A 19083-nucleotide genomic window follows, 5' to 3' on the forward strand; every position below is an offset into this window, starting at 1 on the left:
CCCTCTCTCAGTGGCCCCCTCTCTCCTGTTTGTGTCCCTGTGCCCCTGGCTGCGTCTGTCCCCGTCTCTCAATCTGTTTCGACGCGTGCCCCTTACAAGTGTCAGCCCGCCAGGGCAGTTTCTGTCGGTCTGGTTCCCAGCAGCGTTCCAACCCTTAGAACAGCGCCTGGCAGACAGGAGGCGCTCAATCAATATTTCTTGAATGGATAAAGGCATGAATGAATGAATGAATGAACTCTCTGAGACGGGACTAGCTCCTTGATCAGATGAGCAAACTGAGGCTCCAGATGGGCACAGACATGCCCACAGCCACCCACACGGAACGTTCCGGTGTGGGATTGTCTCCGACCCCCTGGACTGTGTCCCCAGCCACTGGCAAGATGCCCAGGAGGTGCCCATCACCCCTCTTCTACACCCTCAGAGAAGGGTGGCTCCCTCCTGGCCTCTCCCCACTGTCGGAGGCGTGGGTAGCAGCTGGGAGAACCGGCTGGATGCTGCCCCTCCCCTTGGGCGTGGAGGTAGGCACCTGGCGGGCTCCCTGCGTGGTAGACGCCACCGCCACACACACCTGCTCCCTGTGCCATCTGCTCCCAGCGCGTCCTCCTCTCCCCACCCTCGCCCTCCTGCCATGGATGAGCCTGCCGAGCGCGGAAACCAGGCTGCGTGGGACCCCTATGAGAAAAACATCTCGGAGATCAGGTGAGGCCCAGACCTGGGCACGTGCCGGCAGCGCCCCTGGAGGAGGTGGCCTGGGGGAAGAGCCAGGGGCCTCTGCAAAGGTGGCCCCCGGCCTCCTGCAGCCTCAGAACTGGCTGGGCTGGGCTGGCTCGTCCACCCTGGAGTGCAGATCCTTCCTGCGAAGGGATTCGAGGACCCGGGCTGTGCTGAGTCACCAGTTGGGATGCTTGGCGTGTCTTGTCCGTCTCAGGGCCTTAGTCTCTCTGTCCATCTAAGGGGTCCAGAAGCAGTTTGTCTGCCTGATGTAGGACTGGATGAGAGCAGGGGCTTGGTGCATGGTAGTTGCCCGGGAAACAGGAGGGCCTTTTGTACCCTCTTTCCTCCCAGACACGACCAAAAGCCCTACAGATGGGGGTGCTTGCCCTCAAGGGGCTTCTGTTCTGTTTGGGGTGGGGGAGGATGGGAGAGCAGAGGTGGACTGGGTTTGGGATACAGATGAGTCTCAGAGTCAGAGTCTGTGGCCCTGGAGGACTTGGGGACCCAAAGTATGGGTCCCCAAGACAGAGCTTTCCCCGCCTCAGAAGTGTGACTCCTTTGTTCCTAGGAATGAGTCAGGCACTTTTATAGTACCCACTTTCCAGATGGGGAAACTGAGACTGAGAGGAAAAGTGATGGGACCATGATTACACAGCCAGAAGCAAATCTGAACCCTGTCCACCTGACCCCAAAGTCTGTGTTTACCCCTCTCTTCAGTGATACCCTCTCCCCACGGCTCCATTTCTCAGAGGAGAAAGTGCAGGCTCAGAGAGAGCAGGCAGCCTGCCCAAGATCACACAGTGAGCTGTTTAGATGATCCCAACCCTCCATATCTTGCATTCTGCCAGGCAAGTCTCTCCTGGCTTCCTGAGCTCTTCCAGCCACCCCTGACTGTACTGTTTCAGGCTCACCCCTCCCCTCCCTCACCCTCATGCCCCAGACTCCAGAGACGAGCAGTTGAATTCTGAGTGCTGTGTGACATAGACAAGCCTCCTGGGTCTCTGGGCCTCTCAGGATGAGGGTGGCTACCAGGCCGATCCCAGCTCTGTTTGAAGAAACTCCCAGCATTCTCTCTTTAGCATTCTTTTCTCTGGGCCTCTGGGTTCTGCCATTTCTCCCTCCTGAGATAACCTGGTTCCCTTCCTGGGTTCCCACATCTAGGAAGACTTTTCTTCCCACCAGGCCCTGGGAGCCTCCCTCTTCTTTGCTCCCGCACAGCCAGTTGGCCATAAAATCCCCAGCCCTTGCTCAGTGCGTGACCTTGATTCAGTCATTTGTCCTCTCCCAGCCTCAGTTTCCTCATCTGAAAAATGGGAGTAAATAACCCTCACCTATAAGACACTTCTGGACAGAAATTCTGCAGCCCCCGGGGAGGTGGCTTAAAATCTTTTCCATGAGCTTCTGGAATCCCCTGGACCCAGAAGGATGCCTCTCATGAGGGCCCTTAACATCCCTTTTGGACTCTCTGCTGCAGGCCCCTCAGACACATAATGTCCCCAGCGCTGTGTGGGAACTCATTGGCTCCCCAGAATTATTCCTCCTCCCAGGTTACCATCTCAGGGATGGCCCCATCAGTCACCAGGTCAGAACCCACCCCCCGCAATTGTCTTTGTCCCTTCCTTCCTCTCCCTCCACTGTCACTCCTTCCACTGTCACTCCCCAACCCCACTCTCCTGACCCCTGACTCTCTCCATTCTCATGGTCTCAGCTCAGGCTTCATCTTTGCCCTTGGAGCCTCTCCCTGGCCTCCACGCCTCCAGTCTTTCCCAGAGCTGCCCCTGCCCTCCTCCCAATCCAGAGGCCCTCCAGGCCCTGGCACCCTGGCTTCTCCAGGTCAATCCCCTCCCTTACCTGCATTCCATCTACCCCAGCACTTCAAATTCCCTGGTTATACCTCACTATTCCCTGCCTCAGTGCCTTTGCATACATGGTTTCCTCTGAAGGGATTCCCAGAGAAGTCTTTTCTAAATCTTTAAATCTGTCCCTGGCCACCCCCATGCTCAAGTCCCTTCCATGGCTCCCCAGCACCCACAGCAGTGGTTTCCAAAACGTTTTTAAGACACAGATTCCTTTGTCCAGGAGAAATCTTACATCCAAACAGAAATACATAATAGAGATCAAAACAGAGCTGCTCTGGTTTAAAATGGGGGAGCGGGCCTAGGGTCCTGCTGCTGGCCCTGCTCCCTCTGTGGGAGCACCTCTCTGCCCCCCAAGCCCCCTCCCCACCTTCCTTGCTCCATGGGCCCCACCTGGCTGCTTCCGCATCCCCTCCAGCCCAGATCTCACACCTTGAAGGCTTTGCACCTGGAATGACCTCTCTCCTTCACCTGGAGAACTCCTTCTCACACAATTTAAGATTCTTGGCCACCACAGGTAGGTCCCTGATCACACTTCTGCCTTCAAACCTGTGCCGTGGTACCAGAAGGCGGAACCATTCACAGACAGGGACAGAGTCGGGACCACCTCTGCAGTCCTCGGCTCGGGGAACCTGTGAAGGCTCTGAGAATGATGTCAAGGAATGAATGGAGGAGAGATTAGGCAAGCTTTGAGCTGGAACTTGCAGGGTGAGTCAGGGCTGGAAGACAAGTGAGGAGGGGCAGGGCATGCAGGGGAGGAGCCAGTAGAGGAAAAGGACAGCGGCTGCTGGAAGTGACATGAATGAGTCCTAATGTCAAGGGCAAGAAGTGATTCCCAGGACACTAATTGCAGCCCGATTCCATTTTTAAGCTCCCCGCCTCCCCCAAAACAAGAAAAGCTAAGCAATATATCATTTTTAAAATACAAGCATAGGGACCTCCCTGGCGGTCCAGTGGTTAAAACTTCGCCTTCCAATGCAGGGGGTGCAGGTGAGCTAAGATCCCACACGCCTCAGGGCCAAAAAACCAAAAAAAAGCAATACTGTAACAAGTTCAAAAAAGACTTTAAAAATGGTCCACATCCAAAAAAAATCTTAAAAAATTTTTTAAAAACAACAAACTGTCTTTTTAAAAAAACAAGTGACTGACAGGGATTTAATTTGGATGGTGGGGAGGGGGAGAGACCAATGGGACAAGAAGGAACCCAGAGGCACCCGAGAGACATATCGCTTAGGAATGTTCTAGTTCATTAGCTCATAATTTGTTACAAATTATGGTTTCGAAATGTTAAATGTGTTCCATGGAGACTTGTATGTATCCAAAGGACTAAAAAGGGATCTTAAGGGCAAAACCAAAATTTTAAGAGGAAAAAGTTAGAAGCAGGAGGTAAGCAGGACCCAGGCAGTTATACTAAGTTTCAGGAGGCAGAGGTGACACAGAGACAAGCCCAGAAGATGTTAATCCCTAGAGAATCTTTTTAATGCTCACCTTGATTAGCGTCTTCCACCTATTACCTCATTTAATCCTCACAACAACTGTTCGAGATTAAGCCACGAGAATGATTAACTATTATCATTCTACTTATGACGAAAGCCACTGAGGCCCAGAGAGGTTGAGTGAGTTGTCCAAAGTCACACAGCTGTCAAGTGAGCTGTAGTCAGGATGTGAACCAGGACAGCCTGACTCTATCATAGCCTGGAAAGGGTGGGCAGATGTGGAAGGAATTTGGGGATAAGCAAGATGAGGGGTAGGAGGATCAGGAGGGAACCCTGCCCAGACAGGAGGCTTAGTAGGTATCTTGTGTTCTGCCGCATTTCCTGGAATACCCCGTGCACTGGGCTGCGCCTTGACCAGCCCTTTCTGGAGAAGGTCAAGGCCAGGAGAAGCCTAGCCAGCATTTGGACCTGTGGTTGCTCCTCCTCCCCTACCTCTGATCTTGGACAACCCCAAACAAGGTCTTTTCAGATCTCACCGTTTTTATGGCTGAAGTCACCGACCCTGGTTTTACAGCCCTGGCTCCTCCTTCCCTGGGGAGGCCAAGCTACTTGGATGATTTTGTGGCTATAGTCCTGCCAGTCACAGAGCTGCTTTTCCCAAGGGGAAGGGGGCTGCTAATAAAAAGGCAATAAATAAATAATTAGACCTTGGACCTCTTGCCTGCGTGGAATTTGGGCAGGCAGAGAGGAGGTGGGGCTCTGGACCTCTACTGATAAATCAGGTGCCCTGGTGAGGATTAGAAACAGATGCTCCCAGCCCCACCTTCCCTTCTCCCCACCACTGGTCTCCCTGCAAGGGACCCAGGCTTGGAGAGTGAAGGGAAGGATGTGTTTTGGTTCCCTCGCTCTCTAGAGGCCGGTGGGGGGCGCGGTAGGATGTGTGCCCACATCCCACTTATGCCTGCGGCCCTGCATAGGGATCAGGAAGTGGGAACATCCAGGACACACTTGGAAAGAACCAGAGCAGCCCAGTTTGCCGAAGGCAGGCTCTGGGGGATGCAGAGCGGGACCCAGCGGACCATCAGTGGCATCGAATGCTGAGGCAAGAAGGGAGACCCTGGTCTCGCTGGGAGGCCTGAACCAGAGACCCCAAGAGTGGCGTGGCCTGCTACTCGCAGGGGGACCTGGACCAGAGCCCCCGAGGTCTCTGCCACTGCAGACAAGAAGGCCCACATCACGAGTCAAGAAACCCACAGGAAGTCAACCCTGTGTTCAAATCCCACCCATGTCACCGGCCAAATGGGACCCGCCAACTGGGGCCTGCCGAGCAGACAGGGTCCGGCAGATAGCTGTGCATCAGTGAAATGGGTGTGGTGGGTGATGCCCCAGGACATGTCAGACTTGCTGTTCTCTGCTGAGTCAGGGATCACACAGTTTTCCTTCCTCCTTCTCTAATTCCCGTGACCACTCCTGAGCCAGGAACCCAGGTGCCAGGAAGGGTGGGGACGGGGTGAAAGATGGTAATAATTACGACTTTCCTGAGCGTTGGCCACGCACCAGGCTTGTGCTCGGAGCTTTGTGTGGCTGAACCCCTTCCGTCTCCACAACAGTCCTGTGAGGGTGATGATGTTAGGATTCCCATTTTACAGACGGGAAAGCTGAGGCCCAGAGAGGACTCGTACACCTGGGATTTGCTCCAGAGACCCCTCTCTTTACCTCCATGCTAGAGAAAGGGATCAGATAGGGGCCTGGAGCTACAGGGAGGGGCTGCCCCTCTGTGGCCCCATCACCTTCATGGAGGGGGGGTGGGAGCTGGTCACCCCAAATGGGATCAATGAGTCTGTGGCCTGTCCACCCTCCAGACCAACAATGCCCCATAGATACATAACCCGAGCCCCCTAGGTAAACATTTTCTTAGTCCCATTAAACAAAAAGTAAAAGAAACAGTTGAAATTAATTTTAATTAGATGTTTTATTTAACCCGTTATATCTGAAATATTCTTTCAACCTATAATCGATAGAAAAAAATTATTAATAAGATATTTTAGTCTTTTCATACTAAGGCTCTGAACACAGTGTGCACTTTCTCAAATCAGGTGCTAACCTTACATCAGAAAGATCTGATTTGGGGCTTCCCTGGTGGCGCAGTGGTTGAGAGTCCACCTGCCGATGCAGGGGACACAGGTTAGTGCCCCGGTCCGGGAGGATCCCACATGCTGCAGAGCGGCTGGGCCCGTGAGCCATGGCCACTGAGCTTGCGCGTCCGGAGCCTGTGCTTCGCAGCGGGAGGGGCCACAGCAGTGAGAGGCCCGTGTACTGCAAGAAAAAAAAAAGAAAGAAAAAGAAAGGTCTGATTTGCATTCAGTTCTCATCACCGTTACAGCTGACAAAAGTTGATTCTCAGGCCTGAGCTTTTCCAAACCTGCATAAAAAAGTATTCCAATAATTGAATTGAGTATCAGTGTTTCAGTTGAAATCAATAATAATTCAATAAAATTAAAAGTTGTGCCCTGCTCCAGGTTGCATGGGTCACATTTCAAGGACTCAGTAGCTACATGAGGCCAGTGGCCGCCATGGTACAGAATGGTACATTTCCATCATCAGAGGAAGTTCTATTGGATGACATGGCTCCAGGCTGCAAAGGCCTCAAGGGTGGGGAGAGGTACATAGTACGGGCTTAATAAATATATGTTGGAAGGGAGAGAGAGAGAGAGCGTAAGGGAAGAGAGAAAAGTCGAGAAGAGCCTTCAGGCTAAAGGCACAGCGCATGCAGAGTTCCAAAGGTGTGGTGGAGCATGGTGTGTGCAGGGAACAAGTTGAACTTGACAGTGGGAACGGAACAACACTGGCTGTACTAGCATGGGGATCAAGGGGAGGTGGGGCAGTGCAGGCCACTGGGCCCACAAAGAATCTGCTGGGCTTTGAGGGACAGAGCCAGGGGCGCAGTACAAAGAACCCTGAGAATTTGAAGAGAGTGATTCATTTCTTTAGCTAGATTGTTCTCTATCATCATCATCATCATCATCAAACTAATAAATCAAAAAATCATTTAAAAGTGTGTATAGATTTTAAATGTGCAAGAATAGCCAGGGAAGAAAAAAAAATGGGGAGGGAGAATTGACCCTATCAGAACTTAAAATCTATAAAGTTACTATAATCCAAACAGTATGACATCCTACCCTATGACCCTGCAATTCCAATGCTACTTATTTGTCCAAGAGAAATGATCATGTAGTTTCCACACGAAGACAAGTATGGTCACAGTGGGTTTATGCATATTAGCGGCACCCGGAAACAGCCATGAACAGGACAATGGGTCAACACACCGTAATCTATTCATACAGTCGAATTCTACTCAGACATAAAAAGGAACAAACTCTATAATGCACACACAAACGTGGGTGCATGTCAAGAGTATTATGCTAAGCAAACGAAGGCAGATGCCAAAGAGTACCTTCTATAAGTTGACAGCTCTAGAAGGCCCAAGACCAGCCAAGTCAATTTATGATGGAAAAACTCAGAACAGTGGTAGCCTCAGGGTGGAGGTGGGAGCTAATTGGGAAGAAGCACCAGGAAATGTTCTGGGGTGATCGACTATTTTATATTATGATAGGGGTTTGGATTGCATGGAGGTATTATGCATTTGTCAAAATTCACTTAAAATTAGGAGGCTTTGAGAAATAAAGTTCTAGCTGGCTATCCACCTATCTCTATATCATGGTCATTTCTATGTGGGGGAATTGCAGGTGATATTTATTATCTTCTCTATTATTTTTTGTATCTTCCAAATGTTCTATATGTAATTTTTCATAAGCAGAAAAATAATGATTCTAAAACTTTAGGTGATAATAATTTCCATCTGTTATTAAAATAATTGAAAACACGAAAAAAAAAATGAGGACGTTTCCTCAACAGGAAAATAATGTTCAAGATGGAAATGGGATATCTCGCAGCTATTAAAAAAATTTTTTTATTGAATGAAAGATTCTTTAAATTCTATAGTGCTTTAAAGTTTTCAAAAATTTCACACACATGATTTCATATAATCCCATAATAACCCTTTTAAAAAATCCCCTACCCCTATGTTGTTCCTCCCCCCTTCCCTCTCCCCACTGGTAACCACTAGTTTGTTCTCTATATCTGTGAGTCTGCTTCTTTTTTGTTTTATTCACTAGTTTGTTGTGTTTTGGGGATTACACATATAAGAGATATCATGCAGTATTTGTCTTTCTCTGTCTGACTTATTTCACTTAGCATAATGCCCTCCAAGTCCATCCATGTTGCTGCAAATGGAAAAATTTCCTTCCTTTTTATGACTGAGTAATATTCTATTATATATATGTATATATATCACTTTTTTTTTTTAAGTTGCAGCATGCGGGATCTTTTAGTTGCAGCATGCGGACTTTTTAGTTGCGGCATACAGGCGGGCTCTAGTTCCCCGAGCAGGGACCGAGCCCCAGCCCCCTGCACTGGGAGTGCAGAGCCTTACCCTCTGGACCACCACGGAAGTCCTTATCACATCTTCTTTAGCCATTCATCTGTTAATGGACACTTAGGTTTCTTCCATACCATGGCAATTGTCAATAACGCTCTGGCAGCTTTTTTTAAAAACCAGGATTGTAAATCAACTATACTCTAATAAAAATTAATTTAAAAAATAAATAAGATAAGATAAAAACAAGGAGACAGCTGCAGATTTGAAAAGACTGCCATAGTAGAGTAACTAAAAAATAAGCAAGATGCAGAGTAAGGTCTGATATCAATATTGCTTAGAAGGAGGATGGGGACTTCCCTGGTGGTCCAGTGGGTAAGACTCCGCACTCCCAATGCAGGGGCCCAGGCTCCATCCCTGGTCGGGGAACTAGATCCCACATGCATGTGGCAACTAGCTTGGAGCAGCCTAAATAAATAAATAAATAATAATTAAAAAAAAAAAAAAGCCGGACATGCAGGAGTAGAGAAGGAAGCTGAGTGCCCACACTGTGCTCGCATGTACTTCTACAAGTGCGGTTAAGGTACGCACCAAGCTGGTAGTTTGGGCATCCCCAGAAGCTGGCATGGCCGTGCTGGGGGAGACCATTAACCTGTTAACAAGCCCAGATGATAATAAATACATATAACATTAATAAACCCAGATGATTAATAGATACAGAGATACAATCCAATAATTTGTTATTTTCCCTTTTTAAAAAAAATATTTTTTGGTCCTGCCGTGCAGCTTGTTGGATCTTAGTTCCCCAACCAGGGATTGAACCTGGGTCACGGCAGTGAAAGCACCGAGTCCTAACCAATGGACCTCCAGGGAATCCCTGTTATTTTCTTAATTAGATTTTCTAAAAAGAAGGAAAGGTACACATGTCCCGTATTAAGGCAGTCTAGCAGGTGTAAAAAACATCCCCTCACTTCTGGATCTTAACACGGTAGAGGTTCATTTCAAACTCACATCCCAGCCCCACGTGGGCTCTCCTGGTGATGTGATGCCAGGCCCGGCTCTGCCATCCTCCACCCGTGACTCCCAAGTCCCCAGAGAAACCTCTCTGGTCCCACCAGCAATGGGGGCAAAGGGTGAGCACATGGCAGTCACTGCCACTGTGTTCACAATTCAGAATTCAAGATGTGCAGAAGGGCATAAAATGGAAAATTCTGGTTCTCACAAACACCCCAGACCCATCCCCAGAGTAACCACTTCTAATGCTTGCCTGCCAGAAAATTTTTCTCTATGTGTGTATCTTGTTTTTACTTACTTATTTTTTAAACATAAGTAAGATACTACTTTATATCTGGCTCTGCCCCTTGTCTTTTCGCTCTCTGTAATATCTCAGACATCTTCCCAAATAAATGCTACCTCCTTACCCCTCCGACCTTTTCGAATTTTCATAATGAAAATTCCAAGACACAGAAAAACGTTGGAGGAATTATTCAGCACGCACCCCCTCTATACCCACTACTCCTAAAATTTTATTATACTTGTTTTATCGTATATCTGTACATCTTTCTATCCATCCAGCGATCTGTATTGGTGATGCATTTCAAAGGAGTGATTTGCAACCATCAGAACATTTCACCTTAAACATTCCAGGCTGCATATTATGAAATAGACTTCAACACTTGTTTATGGGCTTTTTTTTTTAATAGATGATGTTTATGTACAGGGCACTGCCCAAACTTATTAAGTGTGCCATTTTGAGAAATACATGTGTAACCCCAATCCCTATCAAACATAAACGCCTCCTTTTGAATGGCTGGATTCCAAGGTTTGCAGGCGGTGTTTTATTCTTCCAGTCCTGATTTATTTAACCAGTTCTCTGTTGTTCAGGTCCCTCTTACGATGTTGCAATTAGCATGGTGGTACATATATCACCGGGCACTTCCTCAAGGGCACCCATCCCATAAATTTCTGGAGGTCAAGTTCATTTGTGCCTCCAGCAGATATAATGGACTGCTGCTGCCTGCCTGTCTGATGCTGGTTCTTGGAGGTGGGACATGGGAGAAGCAGAATTTCTGTTCCCTTGTAGCTACTACTAGTGGGGAAGATTGATTTCAAGAAGTCAATAGACAAAGAAAGTAGTTACTAAGTATCAAAAGGGCTATAAAAGAAAAGAACAGAATGCTGAGAGGGGTAAAAATGTGCATGGACCGGGTGTCCTCTGCTTGAGTGGAGGTGGCCTGTATAACTTAAAATGTTGCCAAGTGATCTCCCAAAGAGGTTATTCTAATCAGTCTCCTTGGCCGGCGCAGATGAGAGCAGGAGAGTGAACGAGTCCAATTCTCTGCGCTCTGGCCAAGGCGTGAGTCATTCCACTGAGGTGGAGGTGGCCAGAGGAGGTAGGGACGCTTGAGGAGATGGGGACGCTTGCCCAGATGGGCTCCAGGCGGAGGAATTTCAGGAGGTGAAGGAAGGCACTCCTGCAGGTGAGAGCAGCTCAGGCAAAGGAGGGCGGCCGCCACTGCACAAGGTGCCCTGGGAATAAGGCGCACTGAACCCAGCTCAGGCTTGAGGAGCCTTGAAAATGCGCTCCTGAGAAAGGCAGGCGAGTTGACCACAGGCACCCGCTGTGAGTCAGCAGGACAGCGGGGCTGCAGAAAAACTCCTCATGCGGCCGGATCACATGCATGGACAGGCGGAGCCCTCTCAGAGGAGTGGGGGTCAGTAGTTTCAGTCCCACAAGACCCCTGAATGCCAGCAGCCTGCCCTCTCCCCCTCCTTTGTACACACTATTCCCTCTGATACGCACACACGGCTCTTCCCTCACCTCCTTCCGGTCTGCTCAAATATCACCTCCTCGGAGGGCCCTCCCCTGACTCCATCGATCTCAAATTGCAAACCCTCCCAACCCCAGCTTCATTTTTTCTATCACCATCCAATACACTACATTTTAAACATTCTGTGTTAATTTTATTGTTCATTCAAACATAAACTGCAATAGGGTTTTTTGTTTTGTTCTGTTGTTTTTTTGTTTTGTTGTGTTTTTTGTCAGTTGCACTCACTTTCCTATCCCCCAGGGCCTGGGACATAGTAGGGGCTCAATAAATATCTGTGGGCCAAATGAATGAATTTGCCCCATCTCAGGCAAGATGGCCCAAAGCTCCTGGAATGGGGAGCTCTCTTTGAACAGCAGACTGGCAGGTCCCTGGAAAAGAGGTCCCTGGTCCCTGCCCGCCCATCACTGCTCGTTCATCACATGAGACCAGAGAGGTTTTGAGAGTGACCTCAGGTTACACGGCAAATCAAAGGCAGGCCTGTAATACAGGCAGGTGTTGCTTCTCTGCACAACCCTGGGTAGCCAAGAGGGACGCTGGCCAATAGGATGTCTTGTTATAATAATGGTTAATGGGCGTTAAGTATTGACATTTATACGAATGAGGTGTTTTTTTTTTAAATCAATCAGTAAAATTGATTTGTGTGTGGGGGGTGTGTGTATAGCTTTATGAATTCTAGCACATGTATAGATTTGTGTAACCATCACCACAATCAGAATACAAAACTGCACCATCAGCCCTTTGTAGTCACACCCTCCCCCATCCCTAGCTGCCCTCTCCCCTCCCACCCCTCATCCCCACAGCTACTGATCTATCCTCCGTCCATATACTTTTGTCTTTTGCCAAAAATGACATATTAGTTTCCTATTGCTGCTGCAGCAAATGACCACAAACTGAGTGGCTTAATGCAATACAAATTTGTGCTCATACGTTTCTGGAGGTCAGAAGTCTGAAATCAGTGTTGCTGGGCTAAAATCAAAGTGTCATCAGGGAGGCACTCTTCCCGCTCCCTTCTGTGCCTTTTCCAGCTCCTAGAGGCCCTGCATCCTTTGGCCCGTGGCCCCTTCTTCTATCTCTTCAAAGCCAGCTGCATAGCCTCTTCCGACCTCTCTCCTCTCTGACCTCTGCTTCCATTATTATATCTTCTCTCTCTGATTCTAACCCTCCTGTCTCCCTTTTACAAGGACCCTTGTGGTTGCATTTAGGGCCCACTGAGTTCTCTCCCCATCTCAAAATCCCTTTTATGGTGCAATGGATCATATTCACAGTTTCTGGAGATTGAGACATGGACATCTTTGGGGGGTGGTCATCATTCCACCCACCACAGTCATTCAGTGGAATTGTATAGACGGTGATCTCCTGATTCACTCCACCCAATGCCTTTGGGACCCATCTGTGCAGTGGTGGGTATCAAAGGTTTGCTTCTTGTCCTTGCTGAGTAGTACCGTGTGGTGTACATGTCCCACTGTTTATCCACGCACCTGCTGACGGACGTTTGCGTTGTTCCCAGTTTGGGGCGATTATGAATAGGGCAGCTATAAACATGCGAGTACAGACGTTGGTGTGAAAAGGAGTTTTTGTTTCTCTTGGGTGAACTCCCAGGAGAAGGAGAAACTCTGCTTTAAAATCTGTGCTTATCTTAAGATATTTCATTGAGGTCTATCAATATACAATATAGAATATAATACAATATAATGATAATAATTATAATACACACCTAGGAGTTGAATATTCCTGTGACCAAGGGGAAGGAGGTGGACACTGAGACTCAGAGAGGTCATGTAAGCTGCCTGAGGTCAAACCTATGTCTTCCTGACTGCCCCCCACCCCCAAGACCCCAGAGCCCCTGCCCAGAATGAGCACACCTGAGGACAACGGTATGACGATTGGCAAGGCGCTACCCCATGGCACTGGGTGGCTAGGGGTGCAAACTCTGGGGCTACACTGCCTGGGTTCAAACCCCAGCTCTGCCGTCTGCCGCTGTGTGATATTAGCCAAGTGACTTTGCCTCTCTGTGCCTCTACTTCCTCATTTGTAACGCGGGGATAGAAATACTATAGCGTGTGGCCTCCTAGGGTTGTTGAGGAAATAAACGAACTAAGGCACATAATGTAGTGAGGAGTGGGCACTGTGAGTGTTATTTATATTTCTTCATAAATGTGGATGGAGGCCCTCCGTGTTTCGATATGCTGGCAATCCAGACAGAACACCCCCGCAACCCCGCCCAGGCTACGGAGGGCCTTGAGCTCTGGGGCATGTGGGGGATGAACAGGAAGGAGAAACTGGAGGCCAAGAGACTGGGGAGGAGGCTGCGTTGAGGGTCCAGGGGGGCGAGGAGGAGACCTGAGCTGGACAGGGGTAGTGGGGACAGAGAAGAAGAGCTAAGGCCTGGTGGACTGGGGGGCGGGGGATGGGAGGAAGGAGGGTCACCAGGTTGGGCCATTCTTAGAGTTTCATGTCCTGGGGTCTCCCTAGCAGGGCAGGCCAGGCCCCTTCGAGGAGGCTAAGTACGTCCTTGGCCCGTTGCCCATCATGTGGGCTGTAGCTCTGTCTGCTGTTCCTCCTGCGGCTGGTCTCTGCCCCAGCCCAATTGTCACCTTCATTCCTCTGCTCTAACCAAGCAAAATAGCTGCATGCCAGGCCCTGGACCTGGCATGGGAAAAGAATGGGCTTGGAGCCCAGGGAGAGGAAAGGTCACTCCGGGGCCAGATTTAATTTACAAGGTGGGGAGAGAAGACGCACAGCACCTGTTTGGGGACACACAGTAAGATTCAGCCAAGCAGGAATCCAAGTGGGGTCCCCCCTCTCCAGCCTCCTGGCAGGAGGAACAGCTGATACAAGGCCAGAGGCTGGAATAGTGCTCGGTGCTCTGGGGGGTTTTGACTGGAGTGGGGGGACGTGGGGAAGGAGGGCCTGGAACAGAACTGTCTACGGGGCTGAGGTTCAAATCTCAGCTCTGCTCGGTACTTGCCGCATGGCCTTGGCCAAATCGCTTCCCCTCCCTCAACCTCCATTTTCTCACCTGTCGCCTCATAACATGCAGGGAGATCCCAGCTCTCCCCCAGTCATGTCTCGATTATTTATTAAACATTGATGCTCAGTCATTTACTGAGCAAATAGTTGTTCTGGGCCCAGAGGGCGCATGACAAGGTCTGGACACTGTTGACCTGGAATGAGGCCAGGCTGTGGAAGTTTCTAAAGTCCCCAGAGGGGATTCTAAAATGCCCAGGGCTGAGAACCACGGAGGCAGGTGAAAGGAGGTAACAAGTGCTCTTTGCGTTTCCTTAACGTTTTTCCTGGTAACCCCCTTCATTCATTCGCCCATTTATTCATTCAAACGTTCATTCATCACACATTCGTTCAACCACACATTCATTCATCACACATTCATTTATTCACAATTCATTCAACGTTCATTCATTCACACGTTCATTCCTTCAGTCAAATACTGGTTGGGCACCAACAACGTGTCAGCACCGTGGATTCCACCCTGGCCTCCACCCTGGACCCCCAGTTTGGAGACTGTAAGTGCTGAGGGGGGTGGCGGGACACCCTCATATTTATTCATGTACGCATTCAGTGACTATTTCAGGGACTCCTGAAGGGCACAGTATCTTTTCCTGGTTGGCAACTCCGTTTTCCTCTCCGGTAAGCTGGGGAGGACATTTCTCCTTCAAGGACCTGTTGGTGAGATCAAAGACAAAAATAGCGCTGTACGCTCAAGGGAGCTTCAGTGTCCTGAGCATTTATTAGGAGCCGGGGGCTTAATGTATATTATCCCTTTTAATCTTTAGGTAGGATTAAAACCTTGAGGTTGAGATTACTGTTATCTTCATGTGTCAGAAGAGGAAACTGAGGCTCAAAGAGGTGAGATCTGCTGCCCAGGGCACAGAGAGAGCACATGTGACCCACCAGAGCCAAGACCCAGGCACTTAGCAGCTAATCTGCCTAGTGACTGATGGCCTCACAGCCCCGCCCACTGGCCTCAATCCGCCTGGCAACTAGTGACATCACTAATTCTGCTGCCTGCGCTCAACCTATGACATCACTGAACAATAAAGTAATTACAATAAGCTGAGGGCCTACTGTGTGCCAAAGGAGGTGCCAAGCAGCCCCTCCTCTGGGCTCACACGATGCCCGGTGTTGCCTCTATTACTAAGTGTAATAATAATAATTTTAGCCTGGATTTATCGAATGCAGACCACAAGCCAGGCTCTATTTTAATCACCTTTATTTCTATGTGTGCGGTAAACCCTCCCACTATCTCTATTTTTAAAAAATTAAGAAACAGGGCTTCCCTGGTGGTGCAGTGGTTGAGGGTCCGCCTGCCGATGCAGGGGACACGGGTTCGTGCCCCGGTCCAGGAAGATCCCACGTGCCGTGGAGCGGCTGGGCCCGTGAGCCATGGCCGCTGAGCCTGTGTGTCCGGAGCCTGTGCTCCGCAACGGGAGAGGCCACAACAGTGAGAGGCCCGCGTACCGCAAAAAAAAAAAAATTAAGAAATATTTATATAGTGCATATTCCTATGTCAGGCCCAGTTCTAAGCACTTTTTACATGCTCACGACCATCCTATGAGGTAATGTTTACTTATTATCCCCATTTTATGGATGAAAGGACTGAAGCACAGAGAGGGTGAATGACTTGCCCACAGCCACATGACTGGAGAGAGGTAGGATTCAGACTCATGTATTCTAGCTCCAGGGTTTATGCCGTTAACCAAGACACCATGCTACTTCTCCTATCCCCATTTTACAGTTGAGGAAACTGAGGCCTAGAGAGATTAAGCCCCAGGCCTCAGCTCGGCTAGAGAGTGCCAAAGCCAGACTCTGTGCCTGCAATGTCCAGCTCCAGAACCACACTCTTTCTCACATCTGTCCTACTTAGGTTACTTAGAAGCAGGGCCTGCAAAGCCCCTGCTACCACCCCTCTGAGGTGACCAGCCCTTCCTTCCTGGTCCCCTCGGGAACACCCCCCAGCCAGGAACAAAGGGGGCCTTTTCCAATAGACCCTAGCCCACGTGCCAGCTTCCTCCATAGCCTCCTCCCGGCCCTGCCTTGGGACACTGCCCTTTGGAAACCCTGGCTGGGCTGAGCCTTACCCGGGCTCCCCAGAGCCCTCCTTCGACCCCAGGCAGAGGAAACAATTCTCTAGCTTTTGTCCTTCTCCTGCAAGCCTGAGCCTGGTGCCAAGCCTTGGAGAAATTCCCCATCCCTCAAATCTCTGAAGCTGGTGGAGGCCTTCAGGAAAGACACTGGGAGATCCCTGGGCAAGTCACAGCCTTCAATGGGCCTCAGTTTCCTCATCTGTCAACTGGGCGCACGAGGGAAAACTATCAGAAAAGGCCTGTGCAAGACAGCTGGGGTTTCACCTTCACTGGGCCCAGCACCTCGTCTCCATTTTTTTTTCCCCTCACCTCATTTTTATTAAAAACAATTGTTTTAGTGGGAAGCGTAATTTTTTCCCTTTAATGTTTTATTCATTCATTCATTCATTGCAAGTTTTTTTTTTTTTAACATCTTTACTGGGGTATAATTGCTTTACAATGGTGTGTTAGTTTCTGCTTTATAACAAAGTGAATCAGCTATACATATACATATTTCTCCATATCTCTTCCCTCTTGCGTCTCCCTCCCTCCCACCCTCCCTATCCCACCCCTCTAGGTGGTCACAAAGCACCGAGCCGATCTCCCTGTGCTTCCCACTAGCTATCTATTTTACTCTGCCACTCTCTCACTTTGTCCCAGCTTACCCTTCCCCCTCCCTGTGTCCTCAAGTCCATTCTCTAGTAGGTCCGCGTCTTTATTCCCGTCCTGCCCCTAGGTTCTTCATGACCTTTTTTTTTTTTTTTTAGATTCTATATATATGTGTTAGCATACAGTATTTGTTTTTCTCTTTCTGACTTACTTCATTCTGTATGACAGACTCTAGGTCCATCCACCTCACTACAAATAACTCAATTTCATTTCTTTTTATGGCTGAGTAATATTCCATTGTATATATGTGCCACATCTTCTTTATCCATTCATCTGTCGATGGACACTTAGGTTGCTTCCATGTCCTGGCTATTGTAGATAGAGCTGCAATGAACATTTTGGTACATGACTCTTTTTGAATTATGGTTTTCTCAGAGTATATGCCAAGTAGTGGGATTGCTGGGTCATATGGTAGTTCTATTTTTAGTTTTTTAAGGAACCTCCATACTGTTCTCCATAGTGGCTGTATCAATTTACATTCCCACCAACAGTGCAAGAGGGTTCCTTTTTTCTCCACACCCTCTCCAGCATTTATTGTTTGTAGATTTTTTGATGATGGCCATTCTGACTGGTGTGAGATGATATCTCATGGTAGTTTTGACTTGCATTTCTCTAATGATTAATGATGTTGAGCATTCTTCCATGTGTTTGTTGGCAGTCTGTATATCTTCTTTGGAGAAATGTCTATTTAGGTCTTCTGCCCATTTTTGGATTGGGTTGTTTGTTTTTTTGATATTGAGCTGCATGAGCTGCTTATAAATTTTGGAGATTAATCCTTCGTCAGTTGCTTCATTTGCAAATATTTTCTCCCATTCTAAGGGCTGTCTTTTCGTCTTGTTTATGGTTTCCTTTGCTGTGCAAAAGCTTTTAAGCTTCATTAGGTCCATTTTTTTATTTTTGTTTTTATTTCCACTTCTCTAGGAGGTGGGTCAAAAAGGATCTTGCTGTGATTTATGTCATAGAGTGTTCTGCCTATGTTTTCGTCTAAGAGTTTGATAGTGTCTGGCCTTACATTTAGGTCTCTAATCCATTTAGAGTTTATTTTTGTGTATGGTGTTAGGGAGTGTTCTAATTTCATTCTTTTACATGTAGCTAGCTGTCCAGTTTTCCCAGCACGACTTATTGAAGAGGCTGTCTTTTCTCCATTGTATATTTTTGCCTCCTTTATCAAAGATAAGGTGACCATATGTGCACTGTAAGTTTTATTAAAGTAAAACACAAGTGCTGTGAACAGAGCTTCAGTCAATTGACCAAGGAATTTTGCAGAGGGCACGCCTTGTAACCAGCTCCGCCCCCATCTGCCCCCACTTCCCAAGGATAAGCATCATCCTGCCTTCTATCATCTTAGGTGATTTGTCCCTGTGTTTGAACTTCCCCTAATTCGAATCATATCATCTAGACTCTCTTGTGTCCTTCATCTTCCGTTCACCATTTTGTTTCTGAGTTTTACCTGTGTGGTCGGACCCTAGCCCTCTTTATAAGTCCTCACAATATCTATAAATCCTCTTCACTATTCTGACATGAAATCCACAGACAGTATAACCCACTTACACACATAATTTTCCCCCCAGTTCGATGTATTGTCCTAAGTGTACCGGAAAGGACCACAAATGGGAATTAGCGCCGAGTAACGGCTAAGAATGGGCAAATCCGTGTTTCGTGGGGCCTGAAGCTTATACTGTTTTGAGGGGATTCCCCTTAAGAAAAAGAATCAGGGGTATTCCTTGGCGGTCCAGTGGTTAGGACACTGCGCTTCCACTGCAGGGGGCCCGTGTTCAATCCCTGGCCTGGGAACTAGGATCCCACAAGCCACCTGGCGTGGCCAAAATAATAAATAAATAATTTTTTTAAAAAAAGAAAGAAAGAATCAGTACCTGTGACTGCAACATAAGGAAGAAGGAATGTTTGTTTAGAATGAGAAAAGAAATTACAGTGACTTGTCTCATTCTGAAAGCTGGCAAACACTCCAAACACTCCAGAAAAATAATACACCAGCTTCTGGCTTCAAACCTGAGTCTCCTCCTCCACCCCATACTTTTGGTGCCAAGCGCCCCTGGGCAT

General features: G+C 48.3%; 1 protein-coding gene across 1 annotated transcript in view; it reads left to right on the forward strand.

Annotated features, from left to right (window-relative positions):
* Window positions 1-628: 628 nt before the first annotated feature.
* SULT2B1 (sulfotransferase family 2B member 1) overlaps window positions 629-19083 on the forward strand; it is a gene marked incomplete at both ends in the record, with an annotated part of 34153 nt that continues 15698 nt past the window's right edge. Inside the window, one exon of the mRNA XM_081216805.1 lies at window positions 629-699. Coding sequence (XP_081072931.1) covers window positions 629-699 — 71 coding nt within the window. The remainder of the gene's footprint in view (window positions 700-19083) is intronic.

This window comes from Mesoplodon bidens (assembly GCF_964165515.1).
Source record: "Mesoplodon bidens genome assembly, chromosome: 18".
NCBI classification, from domain to species: domain Eukaryota; kingdom Metazoa; phylum Chordata; class Mammalia; order Artiodactyla; family Ziphiidae; genus Mesoplodon; species Mesoplodon bidens.